General features: G+C 45.7%; 1 protein-coding gene across 3 annotated transcripts; it reads right to left on the bottom strand.

Annotated features, from left to right (window-relative positions):
* Window positions 1-547: 547 nt before the first annotated feature.
* On the bottom strand, window positions 548-16,278 carry LOC135607671 (protein SPIRRIG-like). 3 transcript variants are annotated; one of them, XM_065099651.1, is made up of 5 exons: window positions 15,682-16,278; window positions 1,505-1,637; window positions 979-1,404; window positions 855-898; window positions 548-648 (listed from the first exon to the last, which is right to left on the bottom strand). In XM_065099651.1, exons 1-3 carry the CDS (start codon window positions 15,885-15,887, stop codon window positions 1,255-1,257), a joined length of 489 nt encoding a protein of 162 aa, XP_064955723.1. In that variant the 5' UTR covers window positions 15,888-16,278; the 3' UTR covers window positions 548-648; window positions 855-898; window positions 979-1,254. The 3 variants fall into 3 exon arrangements, with proteins under 3 accessions (XP_064955723.1, XP_064955724.1, XP_064955725.1); XM_065099652.1 differs by having other exon boundaries at window positions 553-648; window positions 855-889; XM_065099653.1 differs by lacking the exon at window positions 855-898 and adding an exon at window positions 3,128-3,197 and having other exon boundaries at window positions 568-648; window positions 1,348-1,404; window positions 15,682-16,277.
* Window positions 16,279-17,923: the final 1,645 nt, after the last annotated feature.

Below are 17,923 nucleotides of genomic sequence, written 5' to 3'. Positions count from 1 at the left end.
ACTTCAACCAATGATTACTAATAGATGGCAATTGTTAACTCTCAAATGATGGAACTTGAGCATAGATCTAAATAAATGATAACCTAAAAAAACAATATCTATCTTCATAATTTCATGTAATGGCAGCTATCGGCTCTCAAAAGACAATAGAATTTGATAGAAATCTAAATAACTGATATCCTAAAGCAAACAATATTGTCTTTCATTTTATGATAACCTAAAAATTCCAGTTTTCTGTAATATAGTGAAACAATTCAGAACTGCCTAGCCAGGGATTCATTAAGAAGCACGAATAATTTCAAAATGTGGAAAAAAATCAGCACCAAAACATCTTATTTCAAAAATAACACATAAAGCTAGATTTCTAGTTCCTACACAGGATTTGGACTTCACAGCATGAAAATTATAACTCAGGAGGCCTAATAATTACAACAGTCAAATGCAGTGTTCCTCAATCCACAAGCTTTAGTTTACCTCAAGCTGCCGCACTTGAAGAGCTTTATCATCCATCCTGTTTTCACTTTCATTTGATTCTTCTAAGGTGTCCATTTGTTCTCCTTTGGACTTATCAGCATTCAAAAGCACACTAAGAATATGAATAAGACAGCACAGAATGCCAGAATCCAATAGGGGTTGCTTATCAATTGCCTGTGAATAAACGAAAATCACAATTCAAGTGTTAACTCAATCATCAAGTAGATATACTGTCAAAGATGTGCATGTTGGTGAATGTTTAATTTTATTTCTGCCATTAGCAATCTAACTCTTGATAAACTGCATTTGCATAACTATGTTTTGGAATACCATATTAAGGACATTTGTTTCTTGCACAAGGGGTGATACCATGATAATACCTTCCTAACAGTGCAATTCCATGATGTACCAGTTGCTGCACCCCCTATGCCAGACAACATGTCAGAAATTACCCAGCTATAAGTCAGTTATCCGGACATTGTTTTTCATGGTATATGGAATTACCTCTAGAACAGAATGAATTAACCCTTGCTGACACATGCCACTCAGCTCAATCAGTACTTCATCATGTGTGTTTTTCACCTTCCTTTGGTGAATTGGAGATATTGTTATTTGTTCAAATCAGGCAGCAACTTTCCATAGCAAATTCTCCTCAAAAAGTAGCAGCATTTATCCAAGTTACAAAAAGGAATATTAAATAAAATATCATGTAATTCTCTACTCTAAAGTTCAGGTCTATTATAAATACTGTAAGCAGAATATGTTAGCATCAAATTTTGGCTATTCATCACATAAATTTCGAATACACTTAGGACCCCTTGACAATCCTTGAATGCTTTTATTACTATAATTACAACAAGAACAAGAACATACCCCTGTTACAAGAACTTCTACTGCATGCAACAAATTAGAACCATGGCCAATCCCATCCTGCTCAATAAATAATTACATATTAAGTGCAAGCAGCTTTTTTTAATAAAAAAATTTTTGGGTCTTGAATAATGACAAGTCATAAGTCAGAGTGACAGACCTTAACTTCAATAAATAATTTTATTTTGTCTGTCACATTCAGAGAATTTCCCTTGCTATAGATTCTCAACTTCTCCACATCTGTCACAAAGGCTCTTCCAACAACAAAAGAAAGCTTGTGTACTTCTACTAACCTGTAATAAGAATTATAAGAGAGATTAATTTGACTAAAATAAATTCAAGATGTTTACTGACAAGTCACAACTGCTTTTGTGCCACGAAGATGTGAAGTAGGATGTTTAGTAATCAACAGTGAGCAAAAGTATAACCACCACACTTCCAAGAATATATTTAGAAAGTTTTACTTGAATTCATAGAATTTTTGTAACAACTTCTAGTCACAACTTTATATAGAATGAAATATAAAAGAATTCAAGGTGAGTCTTAAATTGCATAATATTTGTTACTGACATCCTTAAAATTCAATTTAAATATTATAAAATATAATATATAACTATCAGAAAAAATATTAAAATCAAATGAATCGATTGTAACTAGAATAAGAAATAGAATATTTTGCAAATTTAGAAAACATGAACCATGAAATAAATAGCTAGTGAAATGGCTGATCAAGAGATATCATAACCACTCCATTACCTTAGGTCAGCAATTCAACAAAAAGTGAAAAGGCAGGGCATTGCAAACAGAAATATAGCATGACATAAAATTTAAACAACGATGCCCTTGTCATATTTTTAATGACTTGTACGACCAAAACAAACAGCCTGTTCTTTGAAAAGCAAAGCACAGCTGGTCATAAACATCTCCATGCAAAGGATTGAAATTTGACAACAATGATCAAGAGATATACTAGGATAGATGGGATCAGGAATGACTGAGCAAGTTGCAGCTAACAGCAGCACATTAGTTGCTTAAAGCTGCCGACAATTATAGTTCAAAATTTACCATGCTCAAACATGCATGCATAAGTAAAAACTCAGTACTGCTCATTTGGGTTTATGACTGAAAACAACATACCAAACTTAAGCTCCAAGTCCAAGAAAAAGTACACCAAACATGACCAAGCTAGGCAGTTTTCAATTTAAATCTTTTATAAAAAGCAAGCCACCGTCAAGCTAAGTTATTGGTGATAGCTGACATTTCCTTCAATAGCTTATTTATTAAGAACTTTCAAGGCTCTCTACTTCTGTCTACTAGTGTAAAGTATAGAAGTAAAATCCCTGCGAAAATAAAGTAGGTAACTTAAAAGTAAAAGATTTATTTTCCTGCAGAAAGTATAGCTTTGACATGATGCCAAAACCACCAAGCAGCCATAATAATAGAGATTGCTAATTGAAAAAAACTGTAACTTCAGGCAGGATTTTAGTCGAAGTATGTTTCAAGAAGACTATAAATGTAAATTAATAGGCATTGTAATTACTTGCAAAAAGAACAGATAGATGAATTTTTAGTTTGTTCAATCTGAATAAGGTGACTGGCAGCCATACTTGGTAATTAAATGAGAGACATTTGGTTGCTGCTTTACCAGTCTACAGAAGATATCTACAGCCATATTTAATGCTGTTTCTTTCTCCTTCATGGGCAGATTTTCAGCATAAGCATCTATGCTTGAATAGCAAGACTTCAAGAAAATGATAATGTAGGAAGCAAGAGAAGCCTTAACCTTTTCGGAGCTGGAAGAACGAAATTCTACCCAGAACTTCTTAAAGTCCAACTCCAGTTTATGTTTCCCTCTGCATTCATGGAATATCAAGAACAAACAAGAATAAACAAACTACAGAAAGTAGTTTTCATTACTTCTAATAGCAACCAGGACCCAATTACATGCAAATAGAACACCAAAGGTCAATCATCTGCAAGAAGTTTGTCATTTGTTCTTGGTAAAACAAAAAGATAAACACAATACAAAATTTCAGAACCAAGTACAAAAAAGGACATTGTTTCAAAACCAATTTAGCAAAAGAAATTTGATTTGTTAACCTAACACAGCAAACATGCAATTTGGCAGTGAGTGTTAATAAAAGCAAGGACTGCTGTACTGCCTGAAATGGTATGGTACAGGCTGTATGTACTGGTCTGGGTGTAGGCCGATACGTGGGCCACCCCCGTTTCAAACGGTCCGGTTAAAATAATAAAAAAATCAAAAAAGTTGTGGGGCCTTGTCCAACTCAGTGTTAAAAAAGAAAAACAATTTAGGGCTCACGAACATGAGCTCTCTTCTCATGTTTGATGCCGCTGCTCCTGCCACTTCACTGCTGCTGCTGTCATTTCATCATTGCCGCTGCCCTTCACCGCTGTTGTTGCTGCTGCTGCTTCAATGCTGCCACTGCTTCCTAGGTACGCTGTCGCTGCTGCTTCTCCTCCTCTTCTTTCTTCTTCTTCTTCCTCCACTGCTTCCTCTTCTTCCTTCTTCCTTCCTCCTTCTTCCTCCTCTGTTCCTCCACTACTCCTTCCTTATCACCCTCCTTTTTCTTACTCGCCGAAACATGGGTTATGTACCAATTTAACAAATTACCGAAACAGGTCTAGTTTACGAGAAGGCAATCCTTGAATAAAAGTATGATGATTCTACTTGAATAAAAGTATGATGATTTGAAAAGACAGGTTTTAGATTCCTAACCCCAGCAAACCCCATCAATCTATGAAAATTGTTTTGTGAATCAAGATAATATCTACTCAAACATTAACCTGTTTCCTACTTTTTTGAATCTAAACTAAATGCAAAATTTAGCCACAAAGGAACCTCCATTTAAATAAAGAACATAAGGCAGCATTTTCTCAGACCTTCCTGCATAGGGCACATACAATTCATTATCATGCATAAAGTTCTGGCCACAGTAACATTTAGCATCAATTCTAGATGTGGTACTTAAAGAAGAGAAAACCAAATATTTTGGTGGTAAAAGATTTTAGTGATCATGGATTCACTGGGTAGCTTTCATTGAAAACTACTGCATATGTAATATCCCAGATAACACTCTTGCATTAATGGTAAAAAATTGACCACAGTTGTCACTGTTATTTATTTCAAACTTAGTATAAATTATTAAATTGAGAAAGCCTTGTATAAGAGTCAAGGAAGAACTGTAAAAGTATATGTCTTGTTAGAAATTCTTACGTTTTAAGATATGTGCAGCTTTTATCTAATTAGAGTTTGCAAAGTTGGATAGTGTAAAACAAGGTAATAAAAGATCAAACTAGAAGTCAACCATCCTATGATCACTAGGAAACATTTACTTTTGTAATTTGTGCAACAATATGAATACTCAAAGAAGATAGTTATTATTAGTGTATTACACATATTTTTCTCTTCCCTGCTCTGTTTGCTCTTTTCTTTCTCCCTTTGTAACCTTTAAAATATTCTATGTAAAAGGCATCTCTCTTTCTGCAGCCCTTAGTGTCACTCGTTTGCCATTAGTTGGCATCAGAGCAACTATTCCTACATTTGCTTCATTGCAAAAAGGACCTCAAGAATCTAAGGAACACGGATCATGACAATCAACTCAAACCAAATAAAGAAAGAGATGAAGAAGTAGATAATTTGTGTCAAAAAGAAGATCCAAACAATTAGAGAAGGTGGATGAGACTGCATGGTTGAATGAAAAAAAACAAAAAAGATGGATCAAGTACTTACTATTCATGACTGTATATTGGCAGTATCAACTCCAATCTTTTGTTTAGGGTGAAACTAACAAGAGTGGAGGACAGCAACATTTCCAAAATCTGGGATGACATATACCTGATTTTGTAATACCAAAAGATATAAGTTTTAAGGAAACATAAGGTACATGATTTGTCCATCCTTTTGTCGCTTACCATTATTCATGTTACTCCTGACCTTGTTGACATTTATTACCACTATAAAGAAACGGCTAACTATATGCATCTACAAGAGTGTTGATGGCTGATGACCCTTCATCCCTTTGTGATCAGCTTTTTTTAACTATTTAAGGTCTCATTTGCAGAATCACACACACATGCACACACACACAAAAACAAAAAGTGTCTTTGTGTCAACATTTCCTCTCTTTAGTGAAAAATCAGTGCAACAATTCCTATTTATCTTCCTAAAACAATAACTTTTCCTTTTAATATAGAAACCTAAGCCAGTCATGTATGTTTCTTATATATTTGCCTAGATATCCTTCTCAATTCAGTTAAGTCTCGCAAGAAACTATTGAATCTGAATTGTCAAATTACTGCATTTGGTAGTTGATACGACATATTTTGGCCCCCAAGACACGTCAGGTCAGAATCCGTACTAAGGCACTGCTCAGCCTCGGGAACCCCGAGACGACGCCGCCCCTAAGACACGCCAAGTCAGAATCCGTACTAAGGCACTGCTCGGCCTCGGGAGCCCCGAGACGACGCCGCCCTGTCACGAACGGTCGTCGCGCACTCGCAACAACTCCATTCAACGAACCATTTGTCGCTCACACCTACATGTACAGCTGCTTGACAGCATATTTTCTCTTGGTTTTGGATCATTTTGCTTGTAAAAATGTAAGTTCGAACAAGCTGCAGCGTTACAAAGCGACCGCTCACCGAACCAAGCAAAACAGCCCCAAAACAGCTCCGTTTTCGCGTGCCGCGAGCTGATTTCTGGAATCTGCCTCTGCTCACCAAAACGTCAGCCATCTCAGCCCCTTTGAACCCCCCGGGTGGCACAGGGCTGGATGGGGCTTCGGATATATACCGGGCGTTGAACACTCTTTCGCAAGTTCGCACGTTGCCTTGACGGGAACTTGTTATCGCGCTCGGGACCAGGTGAGCGGTTGTTTGTGGGCTTGCAGCTGTTCGTTCAACCTTCTAAAGCCCTTGTTTTCCCCCTCTCCCTCTTTTCTCTTATGCACGCAAGATGCTCGCTGAATTGCTTGTAAAGCTTCCCCTTTTCGCGAGACGTCGGGACTTGTCCGTCGCTCGTTCTTTCGAACTAATCAACTTTCTCTTTTTACAGGTCCTTCGGGACCTGCGAGAGGTTACAAGTGGGCTGATCCTTGCGGAGCAATATCGCAAGGGCGAAGCGCGACTTAGGCAACGCAAGCTAAATTCGCGTCTTTGCCGCAAGGGTGACTCGCGACTTAGGCAACGCAAGCTAAGTTCGCGTCTTTGGCCGCAAGGGTGCCTCACGCCTTAGGCAACTCCAGCTAAGGCCGTGACATTGTGGTATCAGAGCGGGCAAGCACTTCGAGCGAGCAGCGAACGAACTTCGCAACTTCGCCATGGCAAAGCATCGTGGCGAATCAAGCAAGACGAGGCAAGCCGGACCGTTGCCCCAAGCAACCGCAGGTGGGCTGCATGTGCACACTCGCTCTCATGCTGTTGGAGTCGCTCAAGAGGAGCGTGGCAACGAACATGATGAGTGAGAAGTTAGCTACTCTCCGCGAGCGGAGGAAGCGTAATCTGGAGCGCTAACTGGGAAAAAGAGTCACAAGGAGAGACTCACAACGGCGGAAACCCACCTGGATGTTCTTGAAGCGAGCATGGAGGAACTCTACCATGGCCAACAAAGGCTTGTTCGGGTAGAGAGCTCGCAAGAGGAAGCGGAGTCCAGGATCGACAAGGTCGAGGCCCTAGTCGACTGACTATCTGATGACACCAAAGACTCCGTGCAACACTTACAGGATGTTGTGGCGGAACTTACTTCAAAGGTGGCCATGCTCACAAGAACACTAAATGCGGGAGGAAGCAACACCCGCGTTGCACCGCCACAAAATTTGAGGGCACCCGAGCCTCATGGATATGGAGGGGCCAGAGATGCCAAAGAGCTCGAGAACTTTCTGTTCGACATGGAACAATACTTTCGAGCTACGAGGCCCGATTCTGAAGATACCAAAGTTTCTATAGCAACATTGTATCTGAACGGAGATGCGAAACTTTGGTGGCGAACCCGTTGGTAGGAGTGTCGAGTCGACACATGGGAGGACTTGAAGTGGGAGTTGAGAACTCAGTTCCTACTGGAGAACACAGAATTCGTCGCAAGAAGGAAGTTGAGACAACTCCGCCAGAGTACCATCATCCGAGACTATGTGAAACAATTTTCTGCACTAATGCTGAACATACAAGACATGTCCGAGAAGGACAAGTTGTTCAGCTTCCTTGATGGTTTGAAGCCATGGGCTCAACAGGAGCTAAATCAAAGGAATGTTACCAATGTGGTCGGGGCAATTGCTGCTACAGAAAGGCTCACCGACTTTGTTTCCTCTGAAGACCCAAGAAGAAGGAAACAATCTTCAGGCAATCGCCCTCCAAAACATTCTCGAGGGAAGGAACTCGGGGGCGAGCAAAAGAAGAAAAGTTCCCACAAAGGGCCGAACTCGAAAGGCAAGGCCTCAAAACCTGGAGGATGTTTCTTGTGCGAAGGACCGCACATGGTGAGGGAGTGCCCACAAAAACAGGCACTCAATGCTTTGACGGCTTCCATCCACCCCCCCCCCCGATCGGACAAGGGCAAAGCTATTGCTCTTAGTTCGAGCAGTTCTGAATCCAGCAACGACGACGAGGAGTCGCAAGGACCCCAAATGGGAGCAATGAGTTTGTTGAACGCTATGCGGGGTCAAGTGGGGGAGAACACGAAGACAAAGTTACAAAAAGCAGGAAGTAGTGAGCTGATGTATGTGGACATCAAGCTAAATGGCCAAACGACCCATGCAATGGTGGACACGGGCGCTACCCACAACTTTATAGCCGATCGAGAAGCACAGCGACTTGGGTTGATCTTGGAGAAGAGCCCAAGCCGAATGAAGGCGGTGAACTCGGAGGCTAGGCGAATCTCCGGGTTAGCGAAGGGAGTTCCCATCAAAATCGGAACATGGAGCGGGAACACCAACATGATGGTCGTGTCATTGGATGACTTCCAAGTGATTCTTGGAATGGAATTTATGCACGCGACGAAGTTGGTGCCAATGTCGTTCTTGAACTCCCTATGTATAATGGGAGGTGACAACCCCAGCGTGGTTCCCGTCTCTCGGAGAGGAACCAAGGAGCCCCAACACATATCGGCATTGCAATTGAAGAAGGGGGTACGAAAAGGCGAACTAACATTCGTGGCAGCTATGAAGTTAGAGCCACTCGACAAGGAGGCTAATCATGAACCTGCTGTAGTGGCGAACATCCTGAAAGAGTTCACTGACGTTATGCCACCCGAGTTGTCGAAGACTCTTCCGCCACGCAGGGGCGTGGATCATAAAATTGAGCTGGAGCCAGGAGTGAAGCCTCCAGCGAGACCACCCTACCGCATGGCCCCGCCAGAGTTGGCAGAACTCAGAAAGCAGTTAGGTGAACTGCTAAGTGGTGGTCTCATCCGCAGCTCTAAAGCACCTTTCGGAGCTCCAGTTCTCTTCCAGAAGAAACAAGATGGGTGCCTCCGATTATGCGTCGACTACCGAGCCCTTAACAAAGTGACAGTAAAGAACAAGTATCCCATCCCGCTCATCACGGACTTGTTCGACCGGTAGGGCAAAGCTAAGTATTTCTCGAGGCTCGACCTTCGGTCGGGGTAATGGCAGGTACGCATTGCTGAAGGCGACGAAGCAAAGACTACTTGTGTGACCAGGTATGGAGCGTTTGAGTTCTTGGTGATGCCCTTCGGCTTAACCAATGCTCCGGCCACGTTCTGCACTCTCATGAACCAACTATTCAAGTAGTATTTGGATAAGTTCGTGGTCGTCTACTTGGACGATATCGTCGTCTACAATCAAACGCTCGAGGAGCACGTCAAACACCTTCGGACAATTTTCAAGGTTCTCAGGGAGAACACCTTGTTCGTGAAAAGGGAGAAATGCTACTTTGCCCAAACTGAGATCTTATTCTTGGGGCATCGAATCGGTGATGGCTCCATTCGGATGGATAAGTCGAAGGTGCAAGCAGTTGCGGAATGGCGAACTCCTAAGAAGGTGCTAGAGTTGAGATCCTTCCTTGGTTTCGTCAATTACCATCGATGCTTCATAGCGGGATAGTCGAAGCGGGCAACTCCACTGACGGAGTTGCTGAAGAAGGAGCAACCTTGGAAGTGGTCTGACATATGTGAAATAGCATTCCAAGATCTGAAGGCTGCTGTTCTGAAAGAACCGGTGCTCAAATTGCTGGACTATGGAGAGCCCTTTGAAGTCCATACAGATGCTTCGGACTTCGCTATTGGGGGAGTACTCATGCAGGAGGGTCATCCGGTGGCCTACGAGAGCCGCAAACACAACGAGACCGAGCGGCGGTATCCAATGCATGAGAAGGAGATGACAACAGTGATCCACTGTCTACGAGTTTGGCGACACTACCTCCTCGGGTCGCGATTTGTGCTGAGGACGGACAACATCGCCCTGAGCTATTTCCAAACTCAGAAGAAGCTCTCCCCAAAGCAGGCGCGATGGCAGGACTTCCTGGCTGAATTTGATATGACAATGGAGTACAAGCCCGGGAAGGCGAATGTCGTGGCCGATGCGCTAAGTCGGAAAGTGGAATGCATGAATGTCGTACAACTGGAGGGCAGAGGCCAAGCAAGTCAGTTGCACTCCAACTTCCTTTCCCGAATCAGGGATAGACTGTATAGTGACCCCCAGGTAGTTATCCTAATGCAGCTCATCAAAGAAGGCAAGGCACGACGATTTTGGGTCCAGGAGGGACTCGTTTACACAAAAGGGAATAGGGTTTATGTTCCCCGAGTGGACAATTTGAGGCGTGAACTCTTAAATGAGTGTCACGATTCCCTTTGGGCTAGACACCTAGGCATTCACAAAACGTTGGCTCTCGTGGAGAGGGCCTTCTACTGGCCGAAGATGGGGACTGATGTGGAGGAATATGTTCAAACATGCCTTACTTGCCAACAAGACAAGGTGGAGCAGCGGAAGCCGGTGGGACTTTTGGAGCCGTTGCCCGTACTAGAAAAGCCGTGGGAGAGCATTTCCTTGGACTTCATATCAAGCTTGCCACTTATAGGGAGACTCGGATCGATACTTGTGGTGGTCGATCGGTTTTCAAAGTATGTAACTTTTATTGCTGCTCCCCTACACTGTTCAGCAGAGGAGGCGGCCAAGCTAATGATGAAGGATGTGGTGAAGTATTGGGGAGTCCCGCACAATATCATTAGTGATCGAGACGCTTGGTTCCTGGGACGATTCTGGACCGAGCCATTCAAATTGTTGGGGTCAAAGTTATACTTCTCTACAAGCCTCCACCCCTAAACGGATGGCCAGACTGAAAGGATAAACTCACTCCTGGAGCAATATCTTCGGCACTACGTGAGTGCCAACCAACGAGATTGGGTGAAACTGTTGGACATTGCCCAATTCTCCTACAACTTGCAGCGGAGCTCTACATCCAACAAGAGCCCCTTCGAGATCATAACTGGACAACAACCGTCAACTCCACATACCATGGCTATTAGATATATTGGGAGTAGTCCGTCAGCTTACCATTTCGCAAAGGAGTGGCATCGAAATGCAGATATTGCGTGGGCTTACTTGGAGAAGGCAGCAAAAAGGATGAAGAAGTGGGCAGACTTAGGAAGGCGACCGCAAGAGTTCAAAGTTGGCGATTTGGTGTTGGTAAAGCTCCAACCTGCATCACTCCAATTCTTTAGGAACAAAGTCCATAAAGGATTGGTGCGCAAGTATGAAGGGCCCTTCCCAATTATCAGCAGGGTAGGCAACGTCTCTTACAAGTTACAACTGCTGGCGTGGTTCAAAATTCACAACGTTCTTCACGCCAGCAACCTAAAAGCCTACCACTCGGATCCGCAAGATGCTTCCCGAAGTGTTCCAACTCGGCTACCTCCCATCACAGCCTCCTACGAGAAGCGAGTTGAAACCATTCTGGCGGACCGCAAGATAAAGCTACCCAATGGAGCTGAGCAGACAGAGTACTTGGTGAAGTGGCGAAAGCTTCCCCGAACTGAAGCCAGTTGGGAGCCTGAAGACACCCTGTGACATGAAGAAGAAATCATCAACAACTACCAACAAGCGTCGACGAGGGCGTCGACAGTTTAAGTGGGGGAGAATGTCACGAACGGTCGTCGCGCACTCGCAACAACTATGTTCAACGAACCGTTCGTCGCTCACACCTATATGTACAGCTGCTTGACAGCATGTTTTCTCTTGGTTTTGGGTCATTTTGCTTGTAAAAATGTAAGTTCGAACAAGCTGCAGCGTTACAAAGCGACCGCTCACCGAACCAAGCAAAATAGCCCCAAAATAGCCCAAAACAGCTTTGTTTTCGCGTGCCACGGGTTGATTTCTGGAATCTGCCTCCGCTCACCAAAACGTCAGCCATCTCAGCCCCTTTGAACCCCCCGGGTGGCACAGGGTTGGATGGGGCTTCGGATATATACCGGGCGTTGAACACTCTTTCGCAAGTTCCCACGTTGCCTTGACGGGAACTTGTTGTCGCGCCCAGGACCAGGTGAGCAGCTGTTTGTGGGCTTGCAGCTGTCCGTTCAACCTTCTAAAGCCCTTGTTTTCCCCCTCTCCCTCTTTTCTCTTGTGCACGCAAGGTGCTCGCTGAATTGTTTGTAAAGCTTCCCCTTTTCGCGAGACGTCGGGACTTGTCCGTCGCTCGTTCTTTCGAACTAATCAACTTTCTCTTTTTACAGGTCCTTCGGGACCTGCGAGAGGTTACAAGTGGGCTGATCCTTGTGGAGCAATATCGCAAGGGCGAAGCGTGACTTAGGAAACGCAACCTAAGTTCGCGTCTTTGCCGCAAGAGTGACTCGCGACTTAGGCAACGTAAGCTAAGTTCGCGTCTTTGGCCGCAAGGGTGCCTCACGCCTTAGGCAATTCCAGCTAAGGCCATGACAGCCCCCAAGACACGCCAAGTCAGAATCCGTACGAAGGCACTGCTCGGTACGTCCACCACGTCAACCTGCATACGACCGACCCACGTGCAATAATATAAAGACCTCTAGCCAGCATATGGCCGGAAGGAGGAAGAAAAAAATCAATGGATCACTCCACTGACTTGCTCATCAGAGGGGCCTCGTCGGGTGATCCCAACGAGAGCCATTTTTGCAGGAAAACGCGGCCACCTCACGAAGACGAGCTGCCAACCACTCGGGAATTGTCATCCAGTGCACGAAGGAGAGCAGCCAATCGGTCCGGATCCCGACCAATGCCAACCAGCACTCCTTCCCGAGGGCACGGCCACCTCACGAAGACGAGCTATCAACCACCCCGGAGAAGGAGAGACGCAGCTCGGCATACACGATGCCCGGATCAGCACACCAAGGAATGCTGATCAACACCCCATCGCGAGGGCCCGATCAACCTCGGCATCTAGCTCAGCCGATAGAAGAATCCCGACATCGACCCGTGGACCAAGCCATGCTGACTCACTAGCCACGGCACATTTGTTCACTAACATTTTGGCGCTAGAAGGAGGGCCATGTCGCAGGAGCATCCCGCGGGAGCTCTCCCCAAGGGAGAACCACCGACCGGTCATCCTTTTGTCGGGCCCGGAGATCAGCCCCTCCCCGTCCTTCGAGATAGGGGGATCCCGGCCTCGACGTCAGATCGCTACGAGCGCCCGTTCAACGACCCGGGGTTACCACCTCCCGGACTTATCACGGGACCCTCGGTCGTGTCGCCCGAGGCGTTCCTCAGCCTGACCAAGCAAGTACAAGCGATGGCAGGGATGATGCAGACGCTCGTCCTACTCATTCCCCAAATCGTGCAGCTAGCAGCTCTCTCGATTGACCCGACCCGGCAAAGACCGAGCAAGAAGCAGGTTGGGACGGGAGACGCCCGAGACCAAACGACGGACCCGAGAGGTCCGCCCAAGCAGAGCATACCCACACCCTACCGAGTCACACTACCCCACTTCGAGCTTGACACTGTATCGGCGGACGACTCGCTTAGGGCCCAATTGTCCCGGGTCAACCAACGTCTGGACGCGTTCTAGCGTGAGTTTCAAAAATCGCGGGGCGAGTCCAACGAATGCGGCTTGGGCGGGTCCCCTTTCACTCAAGAAGTACAGGACAAGCTGGTACCTCTCAACTTCAGGCTGCCGACATTGGAGACATACGACGGCGGCTCCGATCCCACGGAGCACGTCTTCGCATTCCGGGCTCAGATGGCCCTCTATGGTGTAACATCCCATTAGTCCCACATCGGAAGTGGGCAATGAGTATGATTGGCTTATAAGGGTCTGATGAGTGTACTACATTAACTCCCACTTAAGCATTTTGGTCCGTGGTTGAAGGACCAAAAGGGAGTTATTGACCAGTTGGCTCATCAGACTCAAGTCGTGACATTTGGTATCAGAGCCGACCTAGCATTTGGGCAGGGTAAGACGGCTCGAGTAGGAAAGGGCTACCCGTAGTTGGAGTCGAGAACTCATCACAGCGTGGAGCCACCACTGAGTTAAACCTTACATGCACTATGCTAGGGTTCGATTTAACTCCCACTTAAGCATTTTGGTCCGTGATTGAAGGACCAAAATGAAGTTATTGGCCAGTTGGCTCATCAGACTCGGGTCGTGACATATGGCAGCTCCGATGCATTGATGTGCCGGGCATTTCCGACCGCTCTAAGGGGACCCGTTAGCACTCCCTGCAAGGGTTGCTCCAGATCGCTCCCGACTGGCGACCCGTCAGCACCCCAGCTCGATTCCTGCCCGGGTCGCTCCAGATCGCCCCCGACTGGCGACCCGTCAACATCCAATTCGGAGCCGAGCTCACAAACTCGATCCCCAAACTCAATTCGGAACCGAACTTATTTGGTCTCCAGGTCTGATTCAGAGCCGAATCTATCCACTCGACCCCCAGAACCAGCTCTTGTCCAAGTCGCGCTAAATCGCTCTCGATTTACGACCCGCCGGCACCAAAATCCAACGCTCGAGTCACATCTCGGCCAAATCCAACACCCTAGTCGCATCTCGACCAAATCCAACGTCCGAGCCACACCTCACGGCCAATCTTATGCTCGAGTCACATCTCGGTCGATCCAACGCCCGAATCACCGACCTAGTCCATTAAATCCAAGTCGCTCCACGTCGACCCCCGACTCGTAGCCCATCAAGTCTCTAACCGAGCCGCCCCAGCTCGCTCGCCAACTTGCAAACTCAGCATCCGTAACTCCGAGCCATTCCAAACCAATCATCCGACCTATGCCACGTCGTTTTCGCCACGTCGGTTTCGACATATCGGGCCCCTATGTCTCGATCGGCAAAGTCAATCCTGCCCGTAGCACGGGGTGCCGCCCCTCTAAATCACCTCGTGACGAGTTAATCCAGCTTCCCCTTGTGAGTGATCAGCCTCACTCCGACTCAGGCATGCCGCCCGGCCCCTTAAGGACCCCGCGACACGCCTTGGAGGGGGGGGGGAGTAGTGATACGATATATTTTGGCTCCCAAGACACGTCAGGACAGAATCCGTACTAAGGCACTGCTCGGCCTCGGGAACCCGAGACGACGCCGCCCCCAAGACACGCCAAGTTAGAATCCGTACTAAGGAACTACTCGGCCTCGGGAGCCCCGAGACGACACCGCCCCCAAGACACGCCAAGTCAAAATCCGTACTAAGGCACTGCTCGGCACGTCCACCACGTCAACCTGCATACGACCGACCCACGTACAGTAATATAAAGACCTCTAGCCAGCATCTGGCCGGAAGGAGGAAGAAAAAAATCAATGGATCACTCCACTGACTTGCTCATCAGAGGGGCCTCGTCGGGTGATCCCAACGAGAGCCATTTTTGCAGGAAAACGCGGCCACCTTACGAAGACGAGCTGCCAACCACCCCGGAGAAGGAGAGACGCAGCTCGGCATCCACGGCGCCCGGATCAGCACACCAAGGAACGCTGATCAATACCCCGTTGCGAGGGCTCGGTCGACCTCGGCATCCAGCTCAGCCGACAGAAGACTCTCGACATCGATCCGTGGACCAGGCCGTGCTGACTCACCAACCACGGCACATTTGTTCACTAACAGTAGTATAGACCAGTAAGTTGACTTTGCATATGACACTAAATACAGAAAAATTAATGTGACGAAGGCATCCTCGGCAGAAAGATTAGGTGGCCCCACTGCACAAATCAGTTGTTTCCCTCAATATTTGTCGAAAATTATTTTGCAGCATAATATGCATATCATAATAGCACAGCCAGCAATTCCATGTTTCAGGTTACAAATACCAGTATAGAAGAACCATCTTCAACAACAATGCCAACATACTTTTATCAGGAAATCCCAATCTTTTTTTGTTTTCCGGATTGCATCATTTAATCGCATACCTCGCAGGGGATGAAACGGGCGATCCGTATCCCAACGCCGTGGCCGACTCGGGTGCGCCAGCAGCTCCACCATGTTCGGCAGCGAGGGAGAGCGAAGGGAACAGGTAGGAGGCAGGCTGCGGCTGGGAACCGGAGAGCCCGACCTTCTCCCTAAGGTCCTTAGGCAACGAGGACCATTTCATCGTTTTCCGCGATGACTGGAACATAGATGGTCCTCATCCGAGGCGCACCTCCCGATCAAACGCTGGATCCGATCCCAGCTTCTTCAGGAAACCTCCTTGTTCCCGGATACGGTGGCGGGGGAGAAGAACAATGGACAGAATGCAAGGAAGGGGGCCCCGATCTCGCTCTCTGCCCGCGAGGAACCAATCGGCCTCGGCTCGACAACGGAAACCTTTCAACGGCGGATAAGGTTTCGGTAGGGAGCAATTTGTTTCAGAGGAATGATCGCATTTGAAGCCCGGATTGAGGAGACGACCACCGAAACGAGTCTTTCTCCCTCTCTCTCGGTCTATCGATCGTCTCCCTCTGTCAGAGACCCAAAGAGCCTTCTCTCTCTGTCTCTCTCTCTCCCTCCCTCTCTCTCACGTTGTCTTGAGAGTCGAGAGCGAGACCAAAACCGCCGTGTACCCGATGCCACGTAGGAATGAAGCACGGCTCCTCGGGGACGAGGAAAGGACGTGCGGGCCTCGTTGAGGCCGGATCCCATCCGCATCCGCAGATCTTGCAATTCCCTAGCTCGCAGCCCACGTGGCGGACGATCGACAACGACGTGTTAGTGGCGGAGGCGTGGGTCTCTTCACGTGTTCGTTTAGTATCTCCGATGGCGCGAACGAGAGTTCGCTGACCATGATTTAAAAGGCCCGTAGAAAAAAATAAAATTATATGAATAAATTTCCCAAAAAAAATATTTTTTAGGTTTTTTCCAAAGGGAGTAGCCCTCACTTGTAGAATTTCTTAACAACATCTTTTTTACCTAAAGCCAGTCAGTTAATATATTTTTTTCTCTCTTTATTTTTCACATGGAATGGTCCAAATCGATTCCATTATAATATTTTTATATAAATTTTATAAAAATACTACGCTTATAATATTTTTTATTACTTTATAATATCTTTAATAATATCATAAAAACACTATAACCCAGTAAAAAATATTATAATATAGTGTTTTTACTATGTTAAAATATTTTTTTGGTATTATTGAAAACACTATAATGTAGTATAAAAATACGTTCGATCCATAGAGAAAAAAATAAAGGAAAAAAGGGACAAGGTGATTAGGGATATTTCAGGCATCAGGTTAAAAAAAAAGAAAAAAAAATTAAAATGAGGACACTTGTGATGAAAATCTCAAAAAAATATTTTTTTTGGGGAGTTCCTCCCAACTATAGCAAATCATAAACATAGATCTTTAAAGTCATGTGTTCTTTGATAACGTAGCTGGTGATTTAATTTATTAATCTATTTTTATTACTCCCATTAATTGTACAACAATACCAATCGAAGTGGGGTTACAGCGAAGGCGACTGAAGCTCTCTGGGTCAAAACACAACCCAAAGACGCATCAAACAGAATGAATTCTACGCGTGTGAAGCGTCATCCAAAAGATTGGATCAATACGTGGTCAAATTGGAACCCGAAAGCTACGAGCTGCCCGAGAGAGGTGTAAAGGGTCGACTCGAACCTGTTCGACTGTGGCTAAGATCAATTTGGAGAATCTTGAGCGCGACTACCAACATAATCGTGTATAATATGCATGGTATGATGAGCCATGGCCAGAGAGAAGATGGATGAAGGCCAAAGCCTGGCCCATATATGAAGTATCAACATGAGATCCTCCTTTTCTTTGCCATTACTCTCTTTGCGGTAACAACAATGAGGAGTTGTGTGATGTTGTCTCCTTATCATAATGATCGAGACATTGGTTGTCATTTACTTGCATATGAATGTTTTTGCAGTACATGTGTACTTTTTGTTGTCTCTTTTTCTCATAACATGCATCAGCCCAAAAGATCGTTTTCAGATCTACCATTGTCGACCATCTCCCACATGACAGCCACGTGAATTTAAGATGCATCCTCAATCTTTTTTGTTGAATCACTTTCTTCGCTCTAGTATATTCTCTCATTGTGCAATAGAAAGATACAGTAAGCTCTCTGCTCTATTTGCTTGCAGTGCGTTGCCTATCAAAGTTGTTCTCACATATAATGAGACATCAACTACACGGAGTCCAGATTACA

The sequence above is a fragment of the Musa acuminata genome, chromosome BXJ2-3, assembly GCF_036884655.1.
Source record: "Musa acuminata AAA Group cultivar baxijiao chromosome BXJ2-3, Cavendish_Baxijiao_AAA, whole genome shotgun sequence".
NCBI lineage: Eukaryota > Viridiplantae > Streptophyta > Magnoliopsida > Zingiberales > Musaceae > Musa > Musa acuminata.
This window is presented reverse-complemented; position numbering and strand designations above follow the sequence as displayed.